General features: G+C 39.7%; 1 protein-coding gene across 1 annotated transcript; it reads right to left on the reverse strand.

The window, feature by feature from the left end:
• Positions 1-758: 758 nt before the first annotated feature.
• Positions 759-12334, reverse strand: LOC126856650 (LIM/homeobox protein Lhx9-like). The gene is made up of 7 exons (XM_050605363.1): positions 11905-12334; positions 10608-10855; positions 7787-8149; positions 6232-6405; positions 5405-5628; positions 1655-1890; positions 759-1151 (listed from the first exon to the last, which is right to left on the reverse strand). Exons 3-7 carry the CDS (start codon positions 8107-8109, stop codon positions 897-899), a joined length of 1212 nt encoding a protein of 403 aa, XP_050461320.1. The 5' UTR covers positions 8110-8149; positions 10608-10855; positions 11905-12334; the 3' UTR covers positions 759-896.
• Between the last annotated feature and the right edge of the window lie 1032 nt (positions 12335-13366).

A 13366-nucleotide genomic window follows, 5' to 3' on the forward strand; every position in this document is an offset into this window, starting at 1 on the left:
ATGGATCAGAAAACCTTGATATATATTTCGTGTTGTATCATACAATTTAAATAATATGTAAAAAAAGAGATTTTCTAAAAAACACTAAATTGCTAGAAATATGTTTGCAAGTATTTAAAAAATATTCGGGATCTTTGAGGAATCTTCTTAGACCTTTCAAAATCTTTCCTTGTCCTCTAAAAATTCTCAATTTTTTTGGAGTACGCTAGATTGATAATGTGAGATTTTTAGAAATGCTCAAACATGTTGTCAGTAGCATACATCTTTATGGAACACCCCGCATGTCGAACAGTGCCCGAGGACTCGTCGATAATTATCGATATAATCGCTAACGATACACTCTTTTTTGCATACATACCTAGATTACACTCCTACTATCTTCGTCTAGTAATCTTTGGTAATTCGGATGTGCATGGAACTATGATTATTATCACTGATTACTTATACATAATCCGTCTCTACCAGACTAGGCTGTCGTTCGGAAAAATCCTCCGACGGGTCACTTTCCTCGTTAAGTCCAATTACATGTCCCTGTGTAAATCTCGGAGAAAAGCCGAATGTTTGATCTTGTCCTGATCGATTTCGCGCGGCCATAGCTTATTTTACACAAAACAACGACGTGAAATTTCCGTGAAATTTCAGACAACTGTTTCCAAAAGCAGTACAGCAAGGAACATATTAGACTTTATTTAGATTGCTGTTGTACGACGTTATAAACAGCTAACCACCGTTCATCGATAAGATTTATTCTTAAAAAAAAAAACTATGATGGATGCGAGTGTCATCGACTCGCCGAGTTCTTCGCGGTCGGTCGATTTTCGAGGAAGTGCAATAATCCCTCATCCGAGATGGCTGGAGAGGCTGCTGTAAGCGTCCTCGTCCATTTCAAGCCGTCGTCAGTACAGGTCGGAGAAGGAGACCTGAGAGGAGACACCCGAGTGCAGATGATGAAGGGCGTGCAGCTCCTCCATGGATGTCGAGGGCATGCTGTTGCTATCGCCAAGGATGCTGGCGGCCGGGCCAACGTTTGGAGAATTGCCGGTGCTGGATGACACCGGCGTCCCGGAACAGCCGACGTTACTGCCGGCGTTGCCACCGTCTTGCCGCATCAAGTTCCGTCGCCATTTCGCCCGCGCGTTTTGAAACCACACCTGAACAACGAAAAATGAAAATGAAATGAGACGTGATTTGAACTGTTGATTATAACTCACTCGACATTGAATAATTCGATATCGAATTTGTCAAGAATTAGTAAAAAAAGGCAAGTAATTTATTATGTAAAATCAAAGGCAATGTTGACCAGTTTCATTATATAATTGAAAAAAAAAGAAACATCAGTGATGGTAAATTGCTTTCTAAGCTACACTGTAAAAAAGATTCAAAAAATTCAGACATGTTTCTATCTGAATTTTCAGATCTAAATATCTGAAAGAAATTTCAAACAATATGTCTTAATCATCAAAGCCGTTTTTCTGAAAATTCAGAAGAATTTGTGTGAAAATTAAAATGTCTAAAAATTTAGAAGAATTTGTTTGAAAATTCAGACAGTATGTGTCTACAAAAATGCAGCAGACACTTTGCCAAAAGTTTCAATCAATCTTTTTACAGTATATCCCATTTTCGAAATGTAATGTGAAAATGGAAAACTATTTACTTGCAGCACCCTCTTGGACAGACCGGTCTTCTGCGCGAGCTGCTTGAGATCCTTGGCATCCGGATTTTGATTTATCGCAAAATAATTCTTCATGGTTCGCAACTGATGGTGTTTGAAACTGGTGCGCATACGCTTCGTTCGTTGGCTCTGGTGCACCGGTCCCGGAGAGCCCACGGACGCGTCGTACGCCGACAGCGACTCCATCGATGAGGACAGCTCCGTGGGATGCAGCAGTTCTGCAATCGCGACGTCGTCTAGAAAATGTCTTTTTCTCGCGTTAAACATCTCATGTTTTATCGAAATTTCTGCTGCGAAATCATGAGGACAAAAACGATGCTGGATATTAGCGTGAAGCTTTGCGGCTTTCAAGATTTGAACTTTTGAAGTGTGAAGATTTAAAAAATTTTTGAAACTTTTAGTATTTTAAGAATCTTGAAAAACTTTGAATTTCTCGATCATTGAATACAGACACATCGTACAATGTCACATCGTTTATTTCAATGAATACTTTTTCCATTCAAGAATATAAAAATTAAGACGACCCGATATTTCTCTTCATCTGTATTCATATATTTTGTAGTCTTCTTTAACATTCGTGCGTCAGCTGAATGGATAGTTAAAAAAGGATTTTAATTCTGGAGAAATCGATCCTTTTTTTTCGTAACGCGCTCTTTCCGATCTTCTCGATCTCGTGAACATAACTGTGCTTTTCCGACCGCCTTTGGAGAAAAAAGAAGAAATAAATGAAATCTGTGTCGTTTACCTCAACAAGAAAGCAAATTCCAGAGACACTGCAGCCACTGGCAAAAACAGTTTTTCTATCTCTTCTTCTCTCTCGCTCCCTTTCGCGGTATTTCTTTCTCTCTTTCTCCTTTTTGGCGAACCGGCGAATAGCCGTTCGTTGGGAATGGAAGTTCGGAACAATAAACAGTAATGGCGCATACGTGCTCAGGGATTTACTTCTGGGATCCCTTCTCGCCCTCTCCCCCTCGTCCACCCCGTTTGTCGACTGGAACCCGTTCTTCTTCCGATTGAATTCAATGGTTACCCTCGTCGTCTTATTTATTGGATACGTTCCTTCGCTCCGCCGGCGTGCAACAACCGCAACTGCGCATACAACGCACGTCCTCTTTCCTGCGACTGGTTTCTCTCTTTTTTTTTTATTTTTGTTCACCATAATTCAGATAAATTCGGTGACATAATCGCTAATTGATCAATTAAGGCGCTTCTTCTTCTACATAAAATTCAAGAGATTTGACGTGATGAATACATTTTTATCTGTCCTATCAAAAATATATTCCTCGCTTATAAAACAAACCGTCTGCGTCAAGAAAGTGTAAAACGTATTTTACTTAAAGGTTAAGCTGAAAATGGCCAGGCTTCTCTTTCTCGGCGTGATTCTGCACGCGGATCGAATCGAATTGGAACTTTAGAATTTTTCCGGCGCGGCTCTTCCGATTCTCGGCGAGGCCTTTCTGTCCCCGCAGAAAGAGGAACGGGCCCCGGCGGACAGTGACAGATAGGTATCGGCACCGGGAGATGCATCGATTGGCCGATCTGCCCGGAAAAGAATGCCGCTGTGGCCAATGCGTGGCCACCGTCAGCAGAATGGCCGGTCGGAGCGCTATAATGCCGCCTGTGAACGCAACAATTTCTTGCTGTGTCTGTGCAGCAGCAGGGACCTCTCTCTCTCTCTCTCTCTCTCTCTCTCAATTACACACTCTTGTTTCTTCATCCAGAAGTCTGTAGTCCTCAAACGGCAATTTTGACTTTTAACTCGCAAATTGTAATCTCATTCTAAAATCGCTAAATCCGCCCACCCTCTCTCCCCCGATCTCTGCTCACGGGGAGACCTTTGCAGGATTCGATTTGCGATTTTCCCTTACGGGGAAGGACAACGTCTGAAACTCTGATTTTAAGACGAAAAGAAATATAAAATACATCCCATTGACAAAAAGTAAGCAAATCCTTCTCTGTCACTATAAATGATGTATATCAATCGAAAAATTCAAAATCTAATCGTTCAATGCATTTCTTTTCAAAATTTATTCAAGGATAATTATAAAATCGATTTTTCATCTTTTACCGTGAAAGATCTTATATTTACATTGAAATATTTATCACAAGTATTTGTCAAAAGTTAAAAACAATCAGGTTATTGTCTACCTTCCTACTTCTGTGCTAGAAGACGAGAATGTCTGCCGTGTATCAGTCTCACTGTGCGGAATCGCTCTCATCTCGTCGGCGTGTCTCCCTTTCGCACAAAAACTATTCCAATTATATATAAAAATAATAAAAGCAAAAGAGAGAGAGAGAGAGAGAGAGAGAGAGAGAAAGAAATCTTTCTCTTCAGACCGACCATTCCCAGCCGCAACCGAAGCTGCGCATGCAGAGGACATCATGGACAATTTTATGGCTGTTGGTCGTAAATTCCGGTTAGTAGTCTATGGGTAGAATGATCCTCACTCTCGTCGATTATAAAATAACTGGGAATCGCGCGTGTACCGGTTCGCGCGGCTATCTCTTTGGCTAGCGTCCACGCCGAAACGATCGTAAAACCGGCGGGGATCGCATCGAGATGATGTGATACGAGCGTGCCAGTTGACAAATGACACAAGCCGAGCGAATATAAGCTCGGCCGGATCGTCATGTCGCCGATTTCTTCAGCAGCCGCGGATTGTGTCATTCAAGTCACGACGATTGACTTTGCGATTTATGTGACACTGTTCTGGGAAAGTGTTCATTGTGAGCTCCCCATGATTTTAAATCATCTATGATTTTCATCGAATTATATATGCAATTCTTGCTTATTGTTGTCTTAAAAGGGTAAAATAATTAAAAATAAAAATTGCAGCACACAGGATGATAAAATGATCGACCTAAGATGATGATATATTGTACTAAGGATATTAAATCATTGAGCGAATTAAACATCTGGGTAGCGTGCGAGAATTCGTCAAAGAATCCCGCTCACTGAATGTCGAATGCTCCAGTTAACGAGCCGAATAATCACGGACGAAATGAAATAACATCTGCGATTCTTGAGGGTTTGAGCAAATATTTGTAAAAAGAAGAACGCCCACCATTATGCCTCCCTCTCCCCGTTACTCGGTAAATAATGCAATTCCGTCGATTAACTCGTTTGCTGTAGCATGATGTAGAGAGAAAGCGCGTGAGCAAACGAAAGAAAGAGTGGGAGTGTCGCCTTATTTGAATTTTTCGGGAATATGAAAAGCAGGTATCAGCACTGCAAAAAATTATCTAAGAATTCAGATACATTTTTGTCTGAATTTTCAGATCCAGGCTGAAAAAAATTTCAGACAAATTGTCCTAATTGTCAGAGTTTTCTTTCTAAAAGTTCTAAAGTGTGTGTCTGAAAATTCAAACAGTATGTCTGTCAAAAGATTTCAGACACTTTGCTTTTTTTTTACAGTGAAGTGCAGTAAACTTCAAACAAAGTATCTGACGTTTCTTTTGCAGACATTTCGTTTGAATTTTCAGACACACTTCAATTTTCAAACTCTTCTGAACTTTCAGAAAAACGATTCTGATGATTGAGACAGATTGTTTGAAATTCTCTTAGACATTCAGATCTGAAAATTCAAACAAAAATTTATCTGACTTTTAGGCAATTTTTTACACCGCGAATAGGAGTCTAGGAAGCAATTTTCTCAAGAGGGCAGGGAAGAATGGCAAGAAAATCGTTCACGATCGTACAAGATCGCGGGAACATACATTGGCTTGACTCACCGAGCGCGCCAGCGGCCAGTCTCATTGTGACGGGAAGTTCAGAACCGGTGACTTCCGATAGCTTCCGCTTCCGCGGCCGGCCTTTCTGCACGGTGCTGGAAGAGGTTATCGGGCTCTGCTCGTAGTACGCCGGAAGCGGCGACACCCCTGGCGAGCCGAGGTCCTCGATGCCGCCGGCAGCACCCGCGTAATCCCCGGCGCAGCACAGCAACTCGTAGTGTGGTCTTGGGAGCGACGTTGCAGTTGTCAGTCGTCAAGCTCTCTGTCAAGTAGTCGATAGACGACCTGACCTCCGCATTATGTGTCGAGTTTCGATGACCGAGTACGACTTGCGTGAACGTTAGATTCCGTGGGCTTAGCATTTAATGATTCTAATGCTAAGATTGTCCCTTTTTAGGTTGACGTTTATTGTCTCTGGTAAAATTCTATGTTTATACCCACAATTGTTATAATTTTTTTTTTTTTTGCACTGTGTTTAAGTTCATATAAATATATCTCTCTTCAATTTCCTTATATCGTAATACTTTTTCTTCTTCGTGAATCTCTTATTTTCACATCCCCCACGGTATCTGCCGTCACAATTGTCTTCTCGGAACCCGAGACTCGAATCCATCCATTCCAATGACTGTCATTAAGCGACTCGACGACTGTCATTAGCGCGGACGGGGAAGGAGGGAGGAAGGGAGAGAGAGAGATAGGGAGAAACGACTCGGTGCGACAAAAGCGCCTCATGCTCCTGTCAACCTCGTCATTGAACTCATTGATAACAAGGAGAGACGCGGCCTTTGAAGGATAGTAATGATCAGATGCTCCTGTTTCTCACCTACCTACAATACACGAGTCCGTCCCGCTGACCGAAATGATCGCCTTTGTTCAGCGGGGTGCCGCACGAGGCGCAAGTGAAACATGCCACATGATACACCAGATCACGCGCCCGCATCACCAGTTCCGAGGCGGAGATACCGGCACGGCATCGCGAGCATCGCGACACTGCGAATAATCTGCGATCAGAAAATGTAGCCTTTAAAAGATGCGTGCGTTATTATCTGAAAAATGAAAAATTCCACGCTTTAAATTTGCACAATCATGTTGAATTATTATTAGTGTGTCAGCTTATTCTGCCATACCAATCTAATGATGATTTAATTGAGAGAGCAAAACTTTAAGACTGCATCGGTTTTTCAAAATTAACTCTTTTTGAATATATCTTTGAAAGAACAATGTTCTAAAAATTCAGACACATTTTGTCTAAAATTTTAGATCTGGATGTCTGAAAGAAATTTCAGACATTCCTAATCACTAGAGTCGTTTTTCTGGGGGTTCAGAAGAGTATCTGAAAATTGAAGAGTGTCCGAAAATTCAGACAGCATTATAAAAATTGCAAGTATCTTTCTCTATAATTTTTCTGTGAATCTTGCCAAAACTTTAATCGGGGAGAATTTCTGAAAAGCAAAGTATACGATACGTATTTGGAGATCTAATAGTGCATTATCCGATTTGTAAATGTATTATACAAGTTCCGCTTGAGGTGAATTTCATAAGCGATCGAAGCGGACCGTTCACCATTCGCGTAGACGGAAACAAAGGGCTCGCGTTGTTGCATATTGCATGGACGATGGCTGTTGAATTTCTCCCCTGTTCGCTCTAACGAACTCGCTTCTCAGCCTTTCATTCTACCCTCGTCCCGAAACGCCGAACGTCATCGCGTAAACGCGCGCGTGCATTATTCCATATAATATTCATTTATTTGTCTACGATTGAATTGCTTCCCAAATCCCTAATATTCTTAGATCATTGAACTTTTAAAGTTGTAGAAGCTTGAATTTTTCAATATTAAAAATCTTTGGAGAATTTGTATTTATTAACTCTTTAATTGATTAATAACTCTATAAGAGAGTAAAACTTTTAGATCAATTCTTCAAAATTGATTTTCTTTAAATGTATCTTTTAGAAAACACTGTAAAAATTTTTTGGGAAATTTAGACACATTTTTGTTTGAACTTTTAAATTTGGGAGTCTAAAAAAATTTCAGACAATCTGTCTTCTAATTATTAAAGTCGTTTTTCTGAAAATTTAGAAGAGCGTATTTTAAAATTAAAGTGCGTCTGAAAATTCAGACAGTTTGTCTGCAAAACAAAAATTTCAGGTACTTTGTCTGAAGTTTTCTTTATAATGTAGCTTCATTGCAATTAAAGTGTTAAAAATTAAAATTTATACAGCATTCTGTCTGAAACTTGAAAAGTGTTTGCAAAAAGACTGCAGATACTTCGTCTGAAGTTTGTCAATTTTTTTTTTATAATAAAATTTTCTTTCTATTTTCTCTCTCTCCTGAAAAATAATAATCTTTCCTTTAAACACCTTCCTTCTCGATCACATGCTAACCTATAGTAATCTTCCTTGCAGTAGATGTTGCCGTTCCTGGCGAAGCAGGTGAGCTCGGCGGCCAGGGGGAGCCGACAGTGACAGCAGTGCAGGCAGCCGCAGTGCCATGCGCGATCGGCCGCCCTTAGATACCAGCGTTCAGCGATCTCCCTTCCGCAGCCTCCGCAACCGAGAGCACCCTCCGAGGTGCTGCCGCCCCCGCCGCTCCCGCCGCCACTATTGCCGCCGCCGCCGCCTTCGTTCGCGCCGACCTGCCGACTATTTGCTCCCCCGCCGTCCCCCGGCGGAGGCGTAGTGCTCCCACAGCCAACTTCCTTCAGCATTTTCCTGGACGCGACTCGCTACGACGCATACCGCTGCATTCTGCAAATGATGTGTTGATCGCAAGGTTTATGATAAGCGTTATTTATGCATCTAGATTCGAAGCGCGACTTGAGGTCTAACTTTAAGGCAAGTTTTTCTAAATAATATTCAATATACATAGGTAATTTGTATAATTTGTGATAAAAATAGAAATTATAATTGAGACAGAAATCTGTTTCTAATTTTACATGTCGTATAATATAAGAAACATACATTTGAAGAATTGAAATATACAGGGTGAGTTTTTTAACTTGAGACTGCTAAATATCTAAAATAAGCATTATACGAAAAAATGTTCCAAATAAACCCGCAATATTTTCGAGGGGGCAATTCCATCTCGCAAAAGTTAGCCGCCTACCGCTCTCCCTGGGGGTGGTGCTGGGGATAACTTTGAAATCTTAAATGGGAATTTCTACTTTTTATTGCAGATTTGGATTCTACATCAAGAAACAAGTAAATTTCGTCTAAACCTTTTTTATTTATTCTTGATAGATGGCGCTGCATTCAGCGAAAGTTAATTAATAGCTTGATTTTAACCAATAGATTGGTTAATAGATGCAAAACTTGCATCTATGCTTTGTGATGCTGTTTATTGTGAGTCCCCTTTATTGTGATCTCCCTCTCACATTCCCCTTGAAGAAAACAAAAATTAACTAATTTTTGCCAAATGCAGCGCCATCTATCAAGAATAAATAAAAAAATTATGGATAAAGTTTACGTGTTTTTTGACATAGAATCCGAATCTGCAATAAAAAATAGGGGTTTTCATTTAAGATTTTAAAGTTACCCCCAATTCCACCCCCATGGGGGCGGTAGGCGGCTAACTTTTGCGGGAATTGCCCCTTCCAAAATATTATGGGTTTATTTGAAACATTTTTTCGTGCAATGCTTATTTTTACAGATATTTAGCAGTCTCAAGTTAAAAAACTCACCCTGTATATACAAAATAAATCTATGTCAAAATACACACATAAATATATACGATGTGCAACACGTGAAAATATTTCTATCTTAAATTCTGTCATGAATTTTAAATCACCTACAAATAATTTGATGAATGCTGACCGCAATCTCTATCATTTGATCTGCCATTTATCTCGACTGTATACAGTCTGTAGAGCCTGTGACATTATAAATGTCAACATATAATAAAATTGATTGTTCAATCATTTGTAAAAAACCCTGACTTTTCCCTCTTGTCAAAAGATTAAATATAGATAAATATAGGTAAAATAATTAAATATAGATAAAATTTGAGCATCTGCAATTCTAGAATCCTTAGGAATAATAAGTTCATGCAGAACACGTTGTACTGATGACATACGCAAACCGATGAATGCAAACAATTCATAGTCGGCGATCTGTTAATGAACGGTTTTCTTGTGATCTTCATAATTTTTGCAATTCGACGCGATTTGTGAAAAATACTCGGCTTGGAGAAAACGATTTTCCGTCTCCGAGTAACAGAAAATTCTCGAGGAAATTAAACTTTAATATGCCTGATTATTTGAAAATCATCGATTTTGAAAATGGATCAAATTTCGTGTGCATGAAATAGATTTAAATTGAAGCACACATACAACAAGTTATTTCACAATCTCCATTCGCGAGTAACATCAAATACCGGAAACATCGTCTCAAGCATTATTCGCGTGCAACGCAACGTCGATCACAACAACACGGTTCTTCGACATTAATTAATCCATCCTTGAAAATAGCATTGTTTTAGGTAAAAAGCAAAATGCACGCGGATTTGCATCGCGGCAACGTTATATCTGCAATAGTGCACAGAGAGAGAGAGAGAGAGAGAGAGAGAGAGAGAGAGAGAGAGAGAGAGAGAGTGAGAGAGAGAAAGAGATTTTTTCTGATATTATCACGTTGCCATATTTCCATAAAATCGATTCGCAATCTCGATAACAGAATTTCCGGAAAGAGAAATGCACGTATGGTTACGTCAGCGAAACTGCATTTGCACCGAAAGCATTAACAGAATATTCAGATTGACGGATCAAATGTATATTTGATCAGATTGCAGTAATATTGAAGTATCGTGTTTGTTTGAAAATAATATCATTGTCGAATTTCTAAATTCTTACGCAAATTCTTCTGTTAAAAAATTATTGGAATTTAACGAAAATTATTGCACATAAAAAAAATTTTTAACTCCATAAAAATTTCAATATTTTACTACTAAATTGCATGAGCGTGTGTTTTTAATGAAAAAAAAATTAAAGCGCGTCTATGAATATTGTTCAAATTCTCATAAATATTGCTCAAATACGTTTCAACAATTTACTGTGTACTTGAACGCAGTCCTTGTTAAAATTTTTCAATCATTAAATGTGATTCTTGTGCCTTGACATCTTTTTGAAGGACCTTTATTGTTCTTCATTTTCTGATAAAGCAAGACAATCATGCGCACATTCTGACACTAATGTCCCGAGATACTTTAACTCACCTGAAATCGGTTAAACCGCAGGAGGCGCGACGGCGAATTCCGTTGCTGATCGTCTCTCGTTTCTCGTTTGCCGACGACGTAGCCCTCGCGATCAAATTTATTCCCGCTTGGCTATTTCCATCTAAATCGCAATCACCTTGGACTCGCCAACTTTTCCAAAGCACGCGGCGCGGTTCCAACGCCAGATATCCCGACGGTCTCGGCTGCCTCCAACTGACCAGGCAGTTGTTGCGGTCATCAATCATGCTCTAGACAAGAGAAAAGCCGCGAGAGTGCAGAGAGAATAATTTCTCTAAACGACATTTCTTTCGGTTCATCTTTTCATGATAATGGAATTTGCGCCACGAGAAGCGCCCGTGAAATCGCAGCAAAAATTTATCTGTTCATATGACTCAAGATTTTTCTTTAATGTTTCTAAATAAAAAAAACTTAATTTTATATTCAGCTGACTTATCGAGAAAAATCGAACAAACTGCGTCTAATTATAATATCATTTTATTTATTTATAAATTAATTTAAAGTAAAAACTAATGATCACATTCAATTCTTTTAAAGTGTAACTCGTATGATTTGATTAAAAATTGTTATGAATAATATTAGATACTCTAATTCTAAAATGAAGAATTATTAATCTTGTTTAAAAATATCTAAAAGCGGAGACGCTTTTTGAAAGAAGCTCTTGAATAAGATCTTTAGATTGCAATTAGGTGAGAAAGAGATCGGGGTGACCAGTATCCGAAGTGACAACTCAACAGTTGGCTAACTCATCTCTTACAAAAGGATACAGATTGAATCACGATTGCGGTAAACAAAATCCACGAATCTAACTTTCGTCACAAATTCGTGCCAACAGTAAATTTAATCCTACGTTGCACATCAATTTTAATTTTTTTCGCGGTTTTTTTTATATAAAAATACTAATTGGCTTTTACTATAAATACCAGAGTATTATACTAGCAAATAGATCGTGAAATTCTTGAAATCTTAGGTTTAGATTTTTTGATGATTAAATTTAGATTTTTGAATCGATAGAAATCTGAAAAATTTTCTAGATTTCAAAAAAAGATGTCATGCTTCAGATTTTCAAATTTCTTAGATTCCAAGAGTAGATTTTGACAGATTTTATTTTTATTTGCTAAATCTGAAATTCTTAGATTCTTGAATTATTAGAAATTAAACAGATTTTTAGTTTGTGATTATTTAAAAAATATATAAGCCAACATCGTGATTGTCGTCCGCGAGCCGTCGGATAAATGCATCGCTCAACTACAATTCTGATTCTCTGTTTTACACTAACCAGTTTATCTTCTTCTTCTAAAGCATCGCATCCTTGTTACGTCTCTTGGTCCTTTGCAGACACGTCGATCCTTCCTTCCCTTGAGTTTTAAGATGCGAAACATGAGCATAACACTAATCACGCTTTGAGTTTATCTCATCACAAATAGTAGCACCCTCTTCACACTTCTCTCACGATTAGCAGATTCATCCACGATAGATCCACCAAGCTCGGAGACAAAAGCTTTGCGAATGACGTGAGAGGAGAAAACTTTCTTCGAAGGAGAATAAGACGAATTTGTAAACGCAAAGAATCTTCACAGGGAGAATTTCCAAGCGAAACTCGTGCGCGTGGAAAAATCACGGGCGGAAAACTGGCGCGCGGCGGAAACATCCGCGAGCGGATGAGCCGCGAAGGAGCCGCCTCGTCAGCCGGAGAAGGAAGTTCGAAGGACGCGGCGGACTCGCGATGGAAGCTGCTCCCCGTCGGCATAATATTACGATCCTGGAACGGCCACCCGGGGCCAGGGGCGGACGTCACCACGGCAGGGAAGCGGGGTTGGTGCGATCCCCTCATGCTGCGATCTCGCCGGGCGATGACGGGGTGGGGTTTTTGAGGCCGTGTCGAGGGGTACAGAGACGTCGGGACGCCGGGCGTCTGCGCGCTGCGCCGGCGCCTTTGTGGCTTTCCCCGTTGTCTCCCTTTCCCTCTCTCTCTCTTACTCTCTCTCTTTCTTTTTTGCTCTCTTTGTATTCCGCGGAAAAGTAGTTCGCTCTGTCTGTCCTTTTAGCGATGGTTGTCGTTGATGTCGTCCGCACTACTGGTGTTGGTGATAATGTTGTTTGTTCAGGTATCGCCGCATTTTCCTGAAAAAACTTGTCTGGAAACACATTGCCTGAGATGCCCAGCAATGTGTCGTCTCTTTCTTTATGCGTGTATTATTTATAATCTTTATTTTATATAAATTAAAATTTATCTTTATAGATTATCTTTACGATTGGGTTGTATGATCGCTGCATTATTTGAAACTAAAATATTTCAAAGATTTGAAATCGTTTGAGATTTTAAGTATTGGAGAATTTTCAAATTTTTCTTCTTAATTTGCATAAATCAAAAAGCAGACATTATCAATGATACGAAAAAGAAGATAATAAATTTTTGAATTAGTCTTCAATTTTTCACTTTGTTTCCTTCCGGTGACATCACAGCGATTTTGCGTGCTTCCGGAAACATTCCAAACTGCGCTAGAACGACATTCATTATTCATGATTAGCCGCGACGTCTCGGTCGCAAAGCGCTCGCTCACATTTCACTCTCAATTAATTTGCAATCAGGGTATCCCAATGGGAAGAGGCTCCCGGGAAGAGAAATGACGTGACACGCGAGTGGTTAGTCACGCGTCAGTCACGCGTACAGGTACAAATTATAACTTAAACGACGCCAGCTGTGGCGAAAAACGTGTTCCCGCGGCGATTTTAATATC

The sequence above is a fragment of the Cataglyphis hispanica genome, chromosome 19 (genome assembly GCF_021464435.1).
Source record: "Cataglyphis hispanica isolate Lineage 1 chromosome 19, ULB_Chis1_1.0, whole genome shotgun sequence".
Lineage (NCBI taxonomy): Eukaryota > Metazoa > Arthropoda > Insecta > Hymenoptera > Formicidae > Cataglyphis > Cataglyphis hispanica.